The sequence below is a fragment of the Erinaceus europaeus genome, chromosome 20 (assembly GCF_950295315.1).
Source record: "Erinaceus europaeus chromosome 20, mEriEur2.1, whole genome shotgun sequence".
Lineage (NCBI taxonomy): Eukaryota > Metazoa > Chordata > Mammalia > Eulipotyphla > Erinaceidae > Erinaceus > Erinaceus europaeus.
Genome location: NC_080181.1, coordinates 21,792,331 through 21,809,389, shown reverse-complemented (window position 1 = coordinate 21,809,389; position 17,059 = coordinate 21,792,331). Strand labels below are relative to the sequence as shown.

The following is a 17,059-nucleotide window of genomic DNA, read 5'->3' as shown; positions in this document are numbered from 1 at the left end:
TGATGGCAGAAGAGGACCTAGAGGGAGTTGAATAGTTACGTGGTAAACTGAGAAATGTTACACAAGTACAAACTACTATATTTTACTGTTAATTGTAAACCATTAATCCCCCAATAAAGAAAAAAGAAAAAATGTATTCTATCCCCATTATTTTGGGTGTGAAACATTAAGATTGTGATTTTAAGAAAGACAATACATTGATTGAACTGAATTCAAATTTAATCAGCCTATACTATAAATACCTAGGAAACTCAAAGTGCCTGAGAAGAGAAGATTTAGAGTGTATGGGGAGGTGGGAGAAGTGAACATTATAACTTTTTCAGATTTACTACTAGATTTGATCAGAGTAGTCAGTATATACATGTCCAATAAGTGAATAAACCAATGACTAACCCAATGGAGTAGCTGTAGTATAAAGGGTAAGAATAATATTTCATGTTATCTGCAGAACAACTGATGGGGGGCCTGGTGGTGGCGCTCCTGGTTGAGCACACATGCTACAATGCACAAGGACCCAGGTTCAAGCCTCTTGTCCCCATCTGCAAGGGGAAAGCTTTGCAAGTGGTAAAGCAGTGTTGCAGGTGTTTCTCTGTCTCTCTCCCTTTCTATCACCCCTTCCCTCTCCATTTCTGGCTATCTCTATCCAATAAATAAATAAAAATAATTAAAAAATTAAAAAAGAACAATTGATGGAAGAAACCAGAACTGATTCCTATTTGCGTTCCTGGTGCTCAATGTTATGTCTACTATACAATATGTGCTCAGTGATCACTATACCAACAATATTGAAACAGCTTGCCTGACCAGCAGTGAGCCCCCATTTCCCACTATGCCATCAGCATCAGTAGATCAGCCAAGCAGTGGGAGGAACCAGAAGCTGGACAAACACCGCTCTAAGACCTCAAATACCCTACCAATACACAAATGTCTATAGTGACCCCATATATTTTAAAGCAAGTGAGTATGTTAATAATAAAGTCTGCTGAAGACCCACAGCAGTTTTTTTCAGCTTCTTATTAAAACTCCAAAGGGGTTATTGGGACTACTAAGTAGAAACACTGGAAGTGACAACATCTCCAGCAAGAGGAAAGACTTCCCAATATGAGAAGCAGAAAGTGTAATTTACATGGGGAACAGCTCACCTTCATCTCTGGCCTGCATCTTTTTGAGCTTCTGTTGTTTCCCATCTTTACACAACACTCTCACGTCATATTCTACACTACCTGATACTCCTCATACAACACAACAGTAAGACACCAAAATATTTTCACTTGCATGATATTGACAACTGTGTTTGCTTATCTGATAGCAGTATTTTTCCAATGTTGTCATAACGCATGAGTGGCTCATTAAATTATCTTAAGTGACTCCCAACCAACATTTGTTTTTTGTAAGTAGAATGAAATGGGGGGGAAAAGATGAAATAGGATAAAATATCAAAGAGCCTCATTTACATAGTTTCATGGAAATTTTCTTTTATAAATGCAAGAAGAGTCACAGTATTCATGCAAACATGGAAAAAGTATTTAGTGTGGGTTGAGGTAAAAAAAAATGGGTTTAAAAGTCTCTGCTATAAATGATTGGCGAGATAATGATAGCTAAGAGGAAGCACTTTAGGATTAGATTTAATGTTTGATTACACTACTGCCATTTCTGTGGTCAATAATCTTGTGCATGATGCCTGCTCTGGGCCTGTTTCCTCATCTGGGAATAGAAGCTATATAATACAGTGCCTGTCTCACAGTCCACATTCAGTAAGAAAACAACTTTCATTATTCTTTGAGAGACATCCATCTCTTGGGAGTCTCTGGCTGCCCTAGGCCTCATTGAGACAAGCAGATCTGCAGAAGGCATTCCAGGACCTATTCAGAAAGGATTTCCCCCCCCCTTTTTTGCTATAAGTATGGTGTTTGGTTCTTAAATATCTGTGCTGGGCTTTGCAATTGTACAAAAGCAAGAACCCAAACTCCTTCATGTTGGGCTAACAACTGGGGGGTCATTTACAAAACAGAGTTCATGTGTGCAGGAACCCAGTCACTGGCCAGCAATAGTCCTGCAATGTGGGCTCCAGCAGCAGGACCCAACACAGAACTGCCCAGAGGGTTTTCTGGTGGCAGTTTCTGAGTCCTCTGCTGTCCCTAAAGACTCCACGCCTTCCCAGGAGCTCATCTCTCACCCAGCCCTGCATGCTTCTCCACAGGGTAGTACTCATCAGCTCTGACTTCTCTGACTTCCTACCAGACCCATACCTTTCCAGGTGGAAGAAGAGGTTAGGAAAGAGATCAGGTGGGAAGACATGAGACAGAGACTCAGGAAAACCATGAAGAAAAAATGAAAATACAGGCAAGAAATGGTGAAAGACAGAGACAAAAGTAAAGGAGACTTGGAGTGGAAGGGGGTGGGGGAGAATCTTAGAAAAGTCAATGGGCAGAGATTTCAAAAAGCAGACCAGCAGCTGGGGAGGTGGTAGAGTATGGGAGTAGTATGCAGAAGGTGCTAAGTTTGATTCCCCAGCATGGCTTATGCCTGAGTGATGCTCTGGTTTTCTTTTTAAAACCGCTAAATGAAAATTTAAAAATAGGACAATTAAAGAAGAAAACAAAAAACTAGGTGTACAACAACAAAAAAACTGCAAAGGGGGGGGAAGTCATGCAAGAAGCTATAAGAAGAGATCACCCGCAATTCCAGTTTTGTTCATTCTTATTTTTTAATTTTAAAGATAATTATTTATTTTGGATAGAGGCAGAGATAAGTTGAGAAGGAAAGGAAGACAGAGAGAGAGTGGATGAGATACGTGCAACATTGCTTCACTGTTTATGAAGCTTCCTCTCCCCTGCAGGTAGCAATCAAAGGTTTGAACTCTGGGCCCTTGGACACTATAATGTGTGTGCTCAAACAGGTGCACCACCATCTGGTACTCTCATTATTACTTTTATTAATTATTTTATAAAATTATTTATTTTTCATGAAAGACACACACACAGAGAATGGCACTAGAGCACTGCTCAGCTCTGATTTATGGTGGTGTTGGGGACTGAACCTGTTGCCTCAAAGCCTCAGGCCTGAAAAGTCTTTTTGCATAACTATTATGCTGTTTCCCCAGCCCTATTAATTACTTATTTTACTAGAGCACACTCATCTATGGCTTATGGTGGTGCTGAGGCTTGAACCTGGGACCTCAGGAACCCCCCCCCCTTGTTTTATAATTTGCTACCATGGTTATTGCTAGAACAGCAGGACTCCCATGTTCCTGGAGGCCATATTTTTTCCCTTTATCATTCTTCTTGATAGAGAAAGAGGGAGAGAGACAAAGAGAAGGGGAGACATCTGCGACATTGCTCTACTGTTCAAAAAGCTTCCTTGAATAGTGGGGGCAGGGGCTTGAGCCTGTCTTCAAACATGGCAACGTGTGCTCTCTGTCAGGTGAGCCACCACCCAGCCCTTAACTTATTCTTCTCTTAGAAGGAGCAGTGATCAGGCAGACAGAGCAAGGAGAAAGGGAACAGGGACTCTTTGAACTCCCAGTCCCCTCCCTGTTCCACACAAATCAGGTTGTTAGGTCTGACTTGTATCAAAGAAACACAGGGCACAGGTTCAGGGTCCTTTAGAGAAAGAGACTCAAAGAGCTCTTAGATTCTAGCTGAGCTGAAAAAGAACACAGTCCCTCTGACCCTCCCTTGCCAGGTGCCACTCAGGTGTTCTCAGGCCTGGCCCAGTCCTCCAGAGACAAGATTTCAGCTGCTAAGTAGGCCAGCTCTGAGCTCTGTCTCTTGGGGAGCATCTCTTCCCAATCTCTGAGTCCCAGCTTGCATCAGACACATTTGAGGACATTCAGACCTTTTCCTTGGTGGCTTATAGTGCTCCTCTACTTTTTTTTTTTTTTTTCCATTTCACAGACTTCAGAAAATAAAGAGCAGAGGCCTATTACCATGATTTGGGTGGCCATCACAGGAACATCTTGGCTTTTTTTACATTTTGCCTCTCTGTCTTCTGGGCTTGCCCCTCCCCCTCAGGGGCCATGAGAGGATTTGGACAGACCCTTTCTCTCTGGATCACTCAGATGTCCGTATCACCAGCAGAGTCACAGTATGTGAAACTACCACAGCCTCAGCTTATATGTAAGGGGTTCAGGCCTGGGCTGGGGGTGGGGGGGAGCCTGACCTCCAGTCTTGTGAGCACCCCCACCCCCAAAATGTAAAGGTTTAAATGCAAAGCCATGTCTTCTTAGCTTAAATGAGCAGGAGCCAAGCTGATCACAGTTTCTCAGCACACAGGCTCCTTCAGTCTAAAGGCAGCTGTGACTCTAGAGGGTGAGAAAGAAAGAAGAAGGAACCTGCCATTAAGAAAAACACCAGCTTCAGAAAAACCTCCAGCGGTGGGGTGAGGCCCATGGGCATCTCCAGCTCGGTGGGGAGGAGCAAAGGGTCCTAAGAGCAGGCATTTAGCATTGATACTCCAGTGTCTGGGGCCCAGACACAGAGCAAGAGGAAAAGGGAGGGAAGCCATCACGTGGCCAGGCGGGGCCTGAATGGGATGAAGGACAGAGTGAAGGCCTCTGCTGGGCCTCAGGCCTGCAGCCTGGGCCCAGAGTGGCTCTCTGCCATGCCATTCCTACTGGTGGTCATGTCCACTCACCAAAACCTGAGGCTTCCCCTTAAAATGGAGGTAAGGGTGGGGGGATCAATCTACCCTGTCAGTCTGGCTCAGGTGGTCATGAGGGGTAGCCTCAGTCCCTCGGGGTTCCTGGAGCTGCCTCTGAGGCAGAAATACAGAGCATCTTTGAGGATAGCTGCTCTGCCTGTGGGGAGGTGGGCAAAATGCTCAAAATACACTAAAAGCAAGGGCCAGGACCCAAAGGGGTCTCACTCCCTGTTTCTCTGGACTCCCTGTGGGATGCCTGTGTGCAGGATTTCTGCAGAAGATAGTCCATTTTGTTAAGCCTTTGAATATTCAAATTGAAAGTATCGCGCAATCATTGATTGTCAAATCATGGGTTTCTAGAGGTTTTAAATACTTGGCATGAGGGGGAAAAAACTCAAACCTATAACCGAAGGTATAAAACATTAATTCTGTTTGTCTCCTGCTCCAGGAACCTGGATGCAGCTGGATGCTTTGTGAAACTTTAAAAATGTTGCATCTCTGCTTCTCTCCTTGCACAGAGCCTCCCAGGTGCTGAGTCCCTGCAGCTGCAGCATCCAGCCGGCCCGGCCTCTGCTGACCACGATGTCGGGTAACTAGGCTGCTTCTCCTGGGGGTAGGATCACGCGGGCCAGGGGCATTTCGATCTGGGTGTGTTTCCAACATTTTTCCTGCACAGAACACAGAGAGGCACAAAGTCAGGGCATGCAAGTGTGAGCTTGTGAGCTGGGGAATCTCCAGAGGGGTCACTGGGGCAGTGCGGTGGCCGTTGTAATTCGGCCCCTGAAACCCAGGGTTGAAGGCCCAGAGGCCAGAGTTTGGCCCTGCGGGCGTCCACGTCCCGGGGTCCCCACCCACCTGCCCTCACACTTTGCTGCAGTTGTAACCCTGGGACTTGGCGGCGCCAACTCAGCTCCAAGAAACAGCGGCGGGGGGAGCTAGAGGCGCGCAATGAGCCTGGGTGCCAGCGGGGCGCGCCGGCCGCACGGAGCCAGCAGCGGCGGTCCCGGGGGGCACCCGAGCCGCGCCGGCCGCCCCGGGGGCACAGAGCTGGCCAGCATTCGGACAGAGGCGCAGCGGGCGGGCAGGGCGCGCGGCCAGGCGCTCGGGACCCCGGGGTCTAGGCGACGAACAGCGCGCGACCTCCTCTCCTGGAGAGACCCCGGCTGGAAGCCGGGGGCCGGGGGCCGCCTACGGTCCAGCTGCGGTCTGTGCGGTGACCAGGCGAGGCGCTAGCGGCTGCCACTGTCGCCGAGCGCCCCAGGCCCAGCCCCTCCCGCGCGCGGCCCGGCGCTCGCTCGCTGCAGGCTGGAGGCCAGGGCCCGCCGCTCCGCCAGAAAGCTCGCTCGCCCGCCCGCCCGAGCGCCGAGCCGGCCTACTCACTGCGGCTCAGCCGGGCCTCCGGGGGCCGAGGCGGTCCCCGCTCTGGCGCTGGGGCTCCCTCCCCGCCGGCCTCTCCGCGCGCTGGCGGCGGCTCCAGCCAAACCGGCCCAGCCAGCCCCGGGGGCGGCCCCTTCGGGAGGGCAGCCTCCTCCCCGCCAGCGCGCGCGACATGCAGCCCCGCAAGGCGGCTCGCAGCGGGCGCAGCGCGGACTCCAGCCCCAGCCTCAGCACGCCGCCGAGCACAGTCCGCAGCTGAGAGGGAGGGGTGGGGAGAGACGGGAAGAAAGGAGAGCAGCAGCGGGGCCAGAGGAGGGGGAGACAAAGATGGAGAGTGGGAAAGGCAGAGAAAGAGGGCCAGGGGAGAAAGAAAGCAGCAGGAAAAGAGATGGAGGAAAGAGGGGGTGGGAGGGAATTCTCTTGTCTAGTTCCTCACTGGGGTTCGTCTGGTATAGTCCTTCGCCCATTAAAGAACAGGGCTCACCAAACCCCACCTGCCCACTGCTGGCCCCAGGGCTGGCGTTCAGACCAAGGTCACCTAGAGGTCGTTGCCTCTACAGAAGCAGAAGCCACCCCTGGCCGGGGGAAGAAGGGACTTGGTTTCCACACCTCTGGGAGTATCTCGGAGGGGTGGGCTAGGCAAGTTGCAACAGGAGGGAGAGCATCCCCTCCTTTGGTCCATGGCACGTCCTACCAGGGCAGCAGACTGGGCTCAGTCCCAGGTCGCTCCAGCTTGGTTAGCTAAGGCTGTGAACCACATAGACCAACTCTCCACATTCCTGAGCAGTGAAATACTTCCTTGGTTTTGTGGTCTACTACGCAGAGACCCAGTATGGGATGGGTGGTCTCACTGATTTCCAAAGACTTTGTTCCTACTGGGCCCCTGAAACAAGTCCAGTCTTTCTGGGTCCTTTGAAATACAACACATTGGAGTTTCTTTTCCACACTTAGAAACCTGGCCATGGGTTCCATAGTCTCTAAGAAGGACCTTCACACCCCAGCTGGACACCTAGACCCCACACTTGACCACTGACTCGGCTGCTTTTCCCCCAGAGAAACCAAAGGTGTATCAAGGTGTCCGGGTGAAGATCACCGTGAAGGAGCTGCTGCAGCAGAGAAGGGCCCACCAGGCAGCCTCGGGGGGAACTGTAAGCATAAACCTCTCACTTAACTCCCAGTTCCTATCAGACCTCATTCACTGAGCCTGGAAAGGTGCAGAAGCCACCCTAATCCCAGTGACCAGCCCTAGTCCCAGCTTTCCTCAGATGTCCTTCTATCGTTTGTTCCACTTAATCCCAATTCACCACAAAGAACAGCGGGGTCATGTTATGGGGTTCAGGCCTCAGGGGAGCCTATTCCTCCCTGACCATAGCTGAGCTGTAAGGGTGTGTTGGTCCAGTGCAGGGAGATTGCAGCCAGACCAGCAGGTGAGAAAGATAGAGGAAGATGTTGTGCATGCCCTCACATTCCAATGAAAGTATTTTAAAATTCTCACGTCATTTTAGGGAGTTCTTCGAGGATAAAAATCTATGTGGAACAATCTCCCCCCTCCCCCTTCTCATTCTAGAACTCTACTTCCCAAATCAGTTATCTGTGAATCAAGTCACTGAAAGCTTCCATCAGAAAGGGACTATGTCTCTGCAGAAGAGACAGCCTGAATTACAGAATTACTTCCTTAAGAGGTCACAGAGTCTTAAGCAGCTGGAGGCTATCGTGAGATTGGTGTGAGGCCATCTAGATTGGTAAGGGTGCCCTGTCATCATTTATATATTCTAACATGGACAGTCCTGTCCAGAAAGCTTCTGCACTAGTAGAAGCAAATAAATTAAGTAGGTTATTATCCAGGAAGGGCGAGTGATCACTGACAGCCCTTGACCATACAATAGCTTGTGGGTTGGTTTGGGTGTAGGTGTGTAGTTGTAGACTTTGACAGCTGAGTCCCATGCTACCTACCAGTTATAGTTCTGTCTCCATTGCTTTGGCAACTGCCACCACAGCATTTGTACCCCATGCTGTTTGTGTGCAATCCAGGACTCTATGAAATGGGTTTTGTAGGAAAAGGCAAATAGTACAGGGCATAGATTCTAGAATCAGTGATATGGGGTTCAGATCTCAGCTCCTGTGTGTCAAGATGAGTAAATTACTCAGTCTCTTTTGTCTTTCTTTTTTTTTTTTTGTCATTATTATTGCCATTGTTGATGTTGTTTGTTGTTGGATAGGACACAGAGAAATGGAGAGAGGAGGGGAAGACAGAGAGGGGGAGAGAAAGATAGACACCTGCAGACCTGCTTCACCGCCTGTGAGGGGACTCCGCTGCAGGTGGGGAGCCGGGGGCTCGAACTGGGATCCTTACGCCGGTCCCTGCGCTTTGCGCCATATGCGCTTAACCCACTGCACCACCGCCCGACCCCCCTCTTTTGTCTTTCTTCCACTATCTTTAAACTGTAGTGAATAGGACTGTGAGAGCGGGACATGAATCACTGCAGATAAAGCACTTAGAAGAGTGTTGTTGTTGTTTTTCACATAGTAAGTGCTTAATAAAAATTGTCATCATTACTATTTGTAAAAAGCAACTGGACTGAAATTACAATCAAGGATTGAAAGCCAGGAATTTAGTCATGTCCACTCACACCCATTGTTCAGAGTTTAGACTTCACGTGTGAGTGTGCTGTGGTATATGGCAATGTACATTTGCTGGAGAAGTTAGTACCTCCACAGGTACAATTCCCACTATCACAAGAAAACCTCCTTCCATTTGTAGAGGGTTTCACAGTGGTCCATTTAAAGCAATTTTGCATACTCATTATCTCATTTAGTTCTTACCTATAACAACCAGGGGGGATAAGCTGATCAGGTATCTAAATGCATCTCTTACAGCTAAAGTTTAAAGTCTTGCAATTATTCACAATAGAGCTAAAAATAGGACCAAGTCTTCTTCTTTCCAGGTTAAAACAAAACAAAACAAAACAAAAAACTTCCATACCTCTTGGCTGCCTAAATTCATCTTTCTGCAGATCCAGCTGTGTTGAACAGCAGTCTGGTAGTCTCAAACCATCAGCCCCTTCAATGTAGAGATGGCTATAAAATATTAATAGAGCCAGGATCAAGGGAACTGGGAACTGCTTCTGGAGCAAAAAGAAAAAAGGAAAAAAAAAAAAAAAAAAGATCACCCAGATCTTCATAACAAAAAACGTGATCCTTCATTAAGGAGCTTTGATGCCTGTTAAAATTCTACTCCAGCTGCACCTGGAGAAGTCACATTCGGATGTGAAGATTCAGTTACCATTGTCCCCTGATAGACTGGCTTAGTCACTGCTCTTTTGTTAGCTAGCTGCAGAAACGAAAGAGAGGGAAGAAACATTTCCCTTGTTTATCTTACTAGTATCTATTCCAAGTTTTTCTCAATTTTCCCCTTGAAAAATAGTAAGGCATTACTTCCGAACCAGTGCCTTGCAGAAACGTGCAAAGCCCCTGCCTCTATGCTACCTGGAAGATTATATCTGCCTCAGAGGCACATAGAACTGACACCAGAGCCAGATGCAAAATCCTTCACTGGGAATCCATAAGAAGGGCCTGGGATTCTAGGAACACTCGAGGTTATGCTCAGCAGACAAGAATGGCACCTCCAAGGGAATAAAGATTGCTGCTCTTTGGTGTAGACCCTTCTGGCTTAAAAAAGATGATCTCCAGTTTGTTCAGTTGTTCAGTGATGCTTCCAGGAAGCTTTAAACTAATGAGAGAGAATTAATTTTATCGAAGAGGGAAGACATTTATCCTAGTTGGCTGTAAACAATTTAAAATTTTAAGAAGACCGTTGTGAATGGAAGTTACAGATTGAGATAAATCTCTCTCAAACAGGCCCAGTAGGAACATGTGCATGCCAGATTTGTAAATGTGATTTAAAAAGCCATTCCAGCCAGATCAAGTTGCAATCATCTCTCACACACATTTCTTTTTTAACAACTAGAATTATGTGAAACCTGAGCTGGTACTTATACTTATCGAAAGACATAGTTTATCCTTTTATTTTTATCATCATCTTTTTTAAATAGCCATGATGACTTTTTATAAATCATAGACTGTGTACTTGGGTGCTGTCTGAAATCTAAGGGAGAGGTGCCTTTCTTTTTTATTGTCGGAGCAGTGTAGAAAGTGAACCCGTGACTAGAAAGATAATATCAAGTAGGATATTGTAAACATACCTGAGGGAGATAACTAAGGAGGCAGACAAACAGACCATTCCGGGGGGAGGAATGGGGTTAATGAGAACTGTACAGTGAAGCAGGCTTTTTAAAAACCCACTCCTTCCAAGTTCTTTAGCTCAAACTGCAGCCAAATATTTGCATAAAGAGCTGGTGAAGGATTCCAGCTTCCTGGTTCATGACATTACAGCATGGATCATTTTCAAAATTAACACCACCTCCTGTTTCAGCAGTGGCTGACGGTGCAGGCTGGCAATGGCTCAGTGTTCAGGAGTAAGTATACCCTGTAACTCAAGAGAGAGGTGTGGTGAGCAGGCTTCCCAGCACAGAATCACAGAGCTATGCAGGTCCCTTTAAACTTTAAAACCTCCAACTGAAACCTTTAAAAAAAGAGAGAGTTCTGAGTTATTTGGTTAATACTCTTTATCAAATCAACTGGAACTTACAGGCTGCTGCACTTCAAACAATTAAGAGGAGCAACATACTAGAAAAAAAAACTTCCATAGAAAAATTATAAAAGAAGGTACAAAGAAACAAAATATTTTCTCATGAACTAGATTTTAGATAAGCTCTAAGACCTAATATATATTTCAAAAGGCATTTTTATTTCAATATTTCCTTGCTATCTAGAATTGTTTTTATGAATATTTTTAGCTACCTGGGATTAACAAGGTTAGAAATCATGTCCTTTTGAGTGAATACATTTCTGAGATTAAGTACCCAGGTAGTATATAGAATTTTGAGAGAAAGTATCAAGTAAATCATAGATAGGTGAGACTAAGCAAATATTAGTCCTTATTCATTTTAAATCAGTTTACTAGGAAGGCTTCTTGAGAGTTTCCTTAAAACTCTTACATTTCTGTACATGCAATTATTTAAGTTAATTTTTTGTCAAAATCAATAACCTTTCAAAGCTCAGTGCGTGAACCTGATATATGTTTTTCTTTTAAATTTCCCAGCATACATAAGAAATGAAATCAAAGTATAATGTAACTTTGCTTGTATTTATGGGTGACATTTTTTTTTTTTAGTAGAAAGAGTTTGACTTACCTAGAGAAGGCAACAGTTTACATGGAAGTGTTTTAGTGTTCTCTTTGTAGAGGCTGATTTCACTTAGGCTCCTGCTCATGTCCTTGCTTTGACAGCTGTCTGGAGACAACAGCGTGCACCTTTCAGACCCCATCACACCATCTTCTGCAGGTCAGTACAGCCAGCATTACAATTCTCTTCAAAAACTTTTTCAAAAGTCCATCTCCAAAATCTTTCAGGGCTTGATACAGAGGGTTAAAATAGGCACCGCCATTTAATTGAAATCCAACCAATCAGAAGGGGAAAAGGCAGAGTGACTCCAGATGTGAGTCCAGCAAGGAAACAAGTGCATGTTTCTATCCTCCATTCTCATCTATCTATTCTCTACTGGCTCTTCTATCCCAAGAATCTGTTTTTCTTCTTGTTTAGTCCAATTCTTCACCCCCCTGCCAAGAAATTAAAGTTGATTGAAAAGTCCAAATTGTTTACAAAAATTCATCTATTGGGGCATTCTATATGATAGAATAAAGGCGACCTGAGGTTCTATCATTATTCTTGTGCTCTTGTTCCTTTAGTTCCTTCTAGCCGACAGGGGCTTCCCTTCTTTTCTTTTCTCTCTTTCCAGAAAGCAGTTCAAGTAAGTGTAAGTTTCCTCATCCCATTAGGAATCACTGTATTACATAAACACTCCTACCTATGCCACTCAACAGCTAAGAGTCTAAGGAGGTTATATATAAGGAAATTTGTGCTTATAGTGGCTCACTACTGAAAGTGTCACTTTAACTTCATCTTAAAGGAACCTTGAGGCATCAAAAATTCTAATAATCTGTCTTCCCTCTGATGGCTAACTCTAGGCTTATTTTCTCTGAGCTTTCGTGGGTAATAATCACAAATCGAAGCTATTCACATTAAAATGAAAAAAAAAAGGGGGCCATGTTCAGAATTATCCTTGTTTTGTGTTGAACCATTTATTTTAATTCCACTATTATGTTAAGATAATCACTAAAATGCTATAGCTTTAGTATTTTAAAATTTAAAACAAGCAGGGGTCAGGTCACCACCTGATTTAGTGCATACACATTAAGCATAGTGCACGAGGACCTGGGTTTAAGTGCTCAGTCTCCACCTGCAGGGAGACAGTGAACAGTGCTACAGGTCTCTCAATCTCTCCCTCTCTCTCCTCCTTCTCCCCCAGTTTCTCTGTGTCTCTATCGTATATACGTTTTTTTTTTTTCATTAAAAAAAGCAATCCCAATTTGTACCCTACATTCCTGGTTTCCATTTTTCTAATTCACATCGCCATTCATATCATTCATCATAATTTAAATCACTGAGGAATGCGAACTTTCAGAAAGCGATAATCCTAAAGCAAGAGCACTGTGGGTTTTCCTACACCTCAAACAACTCTACAAGCCATTTCCAAAAGGAGGTTTATCCAGCCTCAGAGAGGGTTGGATGCTGATGCGTTATAATCCAAGAAAGTGAAGGCTGACTGTGACAGCTGCTCACAGATTGGCAGATTGGATCACCTTCTTTTATTTCTGTTCTAGGCACATTACAGACAACTTGCATACTATTAACCAGATTCATTTCACTAGACTCGAATTAGCTAAGGCAATGAAGAAGAAGAAGAAGAAGAAGAAGAAGAAGAAGAAGAAGAAGAAGAAGAAGAAGAAGAAGAAGAAGGAGAAGAAGAAGAAGAAGAGGAAGAAAATCAGATTGTTTCTCTACCTTTCTATTAAGTATTGTTCTCTGTGCCCAGGCAAGGTCCCCTTGTAAATATTCATCATCCAGAAAAGAACTCTATTCAAATCTGTAAATGCAATTTATAAGCAAAATATCTTTTTCATTCTCTTCCAGGGCTGTATTTGAAGCCTGAGCCAATTTCATCCACACCCAGTTATTTTCAACCACGAGACTTTCCCAGTTGTGTTTCTTGTGAAGAAATCCCAAATCTCCTCGACCAGATCTTTGATTCCTACCTTCAGACAGAGACGCACCTGGACCCTTCACTCAGTTCCATGCAAAGCACTCCACACTGTTTGCAAGACAGCTTCCAGGCTGCCCCTTTCTGCTTTAACCAGAGCCTGGTAATTTATCTCAGTTCTTTACAAAACCTGATTATTGCTTACTGTGGGATAAGGCTTTGTGAGAGTTTGCATCACCTCATAAGAAATCCCACAAATACTATCAACAAGGAAGTCATCTGAGGGTTCCTATGCACATAACCCAGGTTTAAGACTGGCCTCCACCACACTGAAGGAAGCTTTGGTGCTGTAGTGTCTATCCTTCTCTTTCTTTTTATCTGGGAAAAAAAAAGTCATCTCAGAGTAGTGAAGCCTGGTAATGAAAAATAGATAGACAGATAGTCTGACAGACAAATAGATAACTTCATGCCTACAGAAATAGCTACATACTCCAGGGTATAAATTTCTGGACACAAAAACAACTATGATTTCCAAATCATTTGTGCCCAAGTAACTTGGCATGGGGAAATTAAAAAAAAAAAAAAAAAGAGGTTTTCTGGTCATGTTCCTTTACTGTTTCAGTATTTATTTAATACTTTGTGAGAGAAAGAGAGAGACATCAGAGCTCTGTTCTGATATACATATGCAATGCCAGGGACTGAAGCTAGGCCTCACACATGCATGACCATGCACTACCCACTGAGCCACCTCCCCCATTTAATTTTTTTTTGTCATGACTGTTTCAGGTCATATAGAAAGACAGATACAAAGAAAGAAGAAAAGCTACCATGTCACCAGTGTTTCTCCCAGTGCTGTGGGTGTTGGGCTCAAACCTGGCTTGTATACATGGCAGGGCCAGTGCACTGTCCTGAACTATTTTTTCAGCCCTCATTTAATGTTTTTTAGACCTATGATTGAAAATTGCTTACTTAAACAAGGACCTTTGGGCTTTTTAAGTTCTCGAAAATTGAATTAAGGCTATTTCTACACAGAACCAAATTACCACTTACCACAATAAGACACATGTGTGACCACTGAGCTGGCTCTAATTAGTTTTTTTTCATCTGTATTAGACATAAGCACTCACTTGTGTCTGAAATGTTTTTTTCAAATTGATACCCTAATCCTTGCAAGATTTGGATGATCTCTTCTCGATGATATTCAACTGTTTGAAAATGTGTTATCATATAAAATGGAATAAGGTTTTCACTTGTAGGTAGCAGTTGTTCTAGATAGATGTCTTTTTAGATATGTATTTCATTTTTCTTACTTTTAAGAATCATTTTGAAAAAGCAAGACCCAAATACTTTCTTCTTTTGATTTGTAAGAGCCTGTGCAGGCATCAGACTAAATTTGAAGGGGACTAGAAGTTAACTGCACAGAATATGCGTGGACAACCCCTAACCATACAGTTAGTTCCCTTCTAGTTCCCCAGTTAGGCTGTCTCAGTAATAGATGCAGCTATGCTTAGGAGAAAGTGTAAGGGAGGCTTCTCTACAGGAGATATGACTTCAATGACAGGAAAAGTATTACTGCTTCTGGGAGATTTCTGGACCCTGGTTGACTGAAGATTATCTCTGCCTTGTTCTCCACAGTCAAGTGTATGAAGAAACACCCAAGGTGCCACCTGCAGCTTAATTTATGGCACACAGCAGGGATCCAATGCGCAGGTGACTGGAAGCACAATGGGATTTTGTGCCTTAAGAATAAAGCATCCTCTAAAGTATGGCTATAACAAAGAGAGCCAGTGAAGCAAAGCAATTTATTGTTAGGAAAGAAATAGGTAAATATAGAACGTGGCCTCATGAAATCATGCAGTCAGCAAATAAATTACTTCTGCAGACTTGGGTTGGGTTGGGTGTTGTGTTGTATGCATAGATGTGTGTGTTTTGTTTTGTTTTTCCTGATTCCCAATGTTCTTCGTCTGTGTTCATAAATCCACTCTATTCAGCTTCTTTAATCCTGTCTAAGTTACCAAGCTCTTTGTTCCCCGGTTTTCATTTCTCTAGACTCCAGGATCGACTTTGGATTCCTCCTCTCTTTCTGGCTCCTTAGACTACACCTATTTACCTGCTCAGCTACCTTCATATGCTCCAGAGAACTACAATTGTCTTCCTTCTCTGGACACCAGACACTGTGGCAATCCTTCCGAAGACTACTCCTACCCTCCATTGCCCCCACACAGCCAGTACGACTGTTTGCCTGCCGGCAGCTCCTCAGTCTGCTACTGTGCATCCTGTGAGGCCGACCACTTAGACACCCTCCGAGCATCGGAGTATTTCTCCTGTCCCAGTGCAGACTATGTGGACTTTGCTCCTTCATTGCCATTAGCCAGTGATTTCTCTAAGAGGGAGACAAACTGTGACATCTGCTATAGCTAATGGAAATTGCATTTATTTGGAACATGACATGTGCATCTCGACTGTTCTACCACACAAATGACAGAATGAAATTTGCAGCCAGTTAACAACATTTCTCCAGTGCCGTTGACATGTCTCCATTTTCAATTTTCTGATGCGTACTTAGGCACGAATAGGAAATCCTCAGGCCTGGTTGTAGTGTCATTCCTACTTTGTATGCTGTTGGTTAACATTTTTGTAGGAATCATTCAGCTGTTTCACTTTTCTTTTCTATGTAACGAACAAATTCTAATTTTTTTTTACTAATAAAAATAATTTTGTTTTACTAAATGGTGGATCGTTTTTAAAGCTTCTAATTGTTTCATGGTATCAATTATGGAAATTACTCTTCAGCATTTAATTTCTCAAATGACTAAGAATTTGAAATTGTTTTAATAAGGTGCAGTGCCCTGGCTCCTGGGGAAATGGAAGGTACACACAGCTGACATGGCTGGAAAGAGAGGCCTGGACTCACTTCAATATGTGGGGTTTCAGCAGAGAAATATATTTATGAATCCTGTTTCTCATAACTAACATTAGTCATTGACATGTTAAAGGTAATATTTGTGTATTTATTTATCTATTTATTTATTGGACAGAGAGAAATTGAGAGAGGAGGGGGAGACGGAGAGGGAGAGAGAGACACCACAATTCCATCTAGGTGGGGATCAGAAGCTTGAACGTGAGTCCTTGCACATTGCAATATATGTACTCTACCAATCCCTTAAATGTGAAAATTTTTTTAAGGCACATCTTACCTACATCAACATTAACCTGTAGAAGCTTCTTTTTTCATTTTCAAAGTAGAGTCTCATAACTTTCTGGGCAAATCTTCTTTCTCTGGAGACCTACAATGCATTTTTGGTACACAGGAGAGTTTAAAAGTTGTTGTCATCTTGTATTTTGGAATTTCTGCCTTAGGTTCTTAAATATGTATTGCTGTGTTTACAAAATGACGGATAGGATTGACAATGTTGTTTACAATTAAATTTCAGTATTTACCTTCTCTAACCAATACACTTAAAGAAGCCTGGCTGTTTTCAAGGTGAAGAAGAATTACTTACGCTGGCTTTTCTTGATGGTACTGTTTGCGGAGGGCATTAAAACACAAGATTTAATGCCTGCAGTGCAGTCCAGGAGAGGGCAGGGGGCATTTTCCATGCCCCAGTGTTCAGCACAGTAGCAATAATACTAGCATCACTACTAGTAGGCACAGCTACCATTTTCTGAGCCCACCCTGTGTGCCAGAATTGTTTAATGGGTTTTTTTCACACATTAACTTATTTAATTTTCATAACAACACTGGAAACAATATGAGGAGCCCACGGCACAGAGAAGTTAAGTCTTCTGTCTATTGCCATCCAGTTATTAAGCATTAGACGTCTGAAAGATACCAAAGCCATGTTTTTAAGTCACTCTGGTGGTGAAATAGTTTACCTACAAT

General features: G+C 44.0%; 1 protein-coding gene across 2 annotated transcripts; it reads left to right on the top strand.

The window, feature by feature from the left end:
* Nucleotides 1-6,125: 6,125 nt before the first annotated feature.
* POU2AF3 (POU class 2 homeobox associating factor 3) lies at nt 6,126-15,906 on the top strand. 2 transcript variants are annotated; one of them, XM_060180107.1, is made up of 5 exons: nt 6,126-6,597; nt 7,068-7,166; nt 11,366-11,420; nt 13,110-13,339; nt 15,226-15,906. In XM_060180107.1, the coding sequence occupies exons 1-5, from the start codon at nt 6,346-6,348 to the stop codon at nt 15,595-15,597; spliced, it is 1,008 nt and encodes a 335-aa protein (XP_060036090.1). In that variant the 5' UTR covers nt 6,126-6,345; the 3' UTR covers nt 15,598-15,906. The 2 variants fall into 2 exon arrangements, with proteins under 2 accessions (XP_060036090.1, XP_060036089.1); XM_060180106.1 differs by adding an exon at nt 10,454-10,493 and having other exon boundaries at nt 6,126-7,166.
* Nucleotides 15,907-17,059: the final 1,153 nt, after the last annotated feature.

Bases quoted from the DNA above. Each gene is read 5' to 3' on its own strand.
- POU2AF3 (XM_060180107.1), top strand. From the start codon at position 6,346: ATGGAGAGTGGGAAAGGCAGAGAAAGAGGGCCAGGGGAGAAAGAAAGC. The intron at 6,598-7,067 runs CCGGGGGAAGAA...GCTGCTTTTCCC, and splicing joins GAAGCAGAAGCCACCCCTGG to CCAGAGAAACCAAAGGTGTA. The intron at 13,340-15,225 runs GTAATTTATCTC...TCATTTCTCTAG, and splicing joins TCTGCTTTAACCAGAGCCTG to ACTCCAGGATCGACTTTGGA.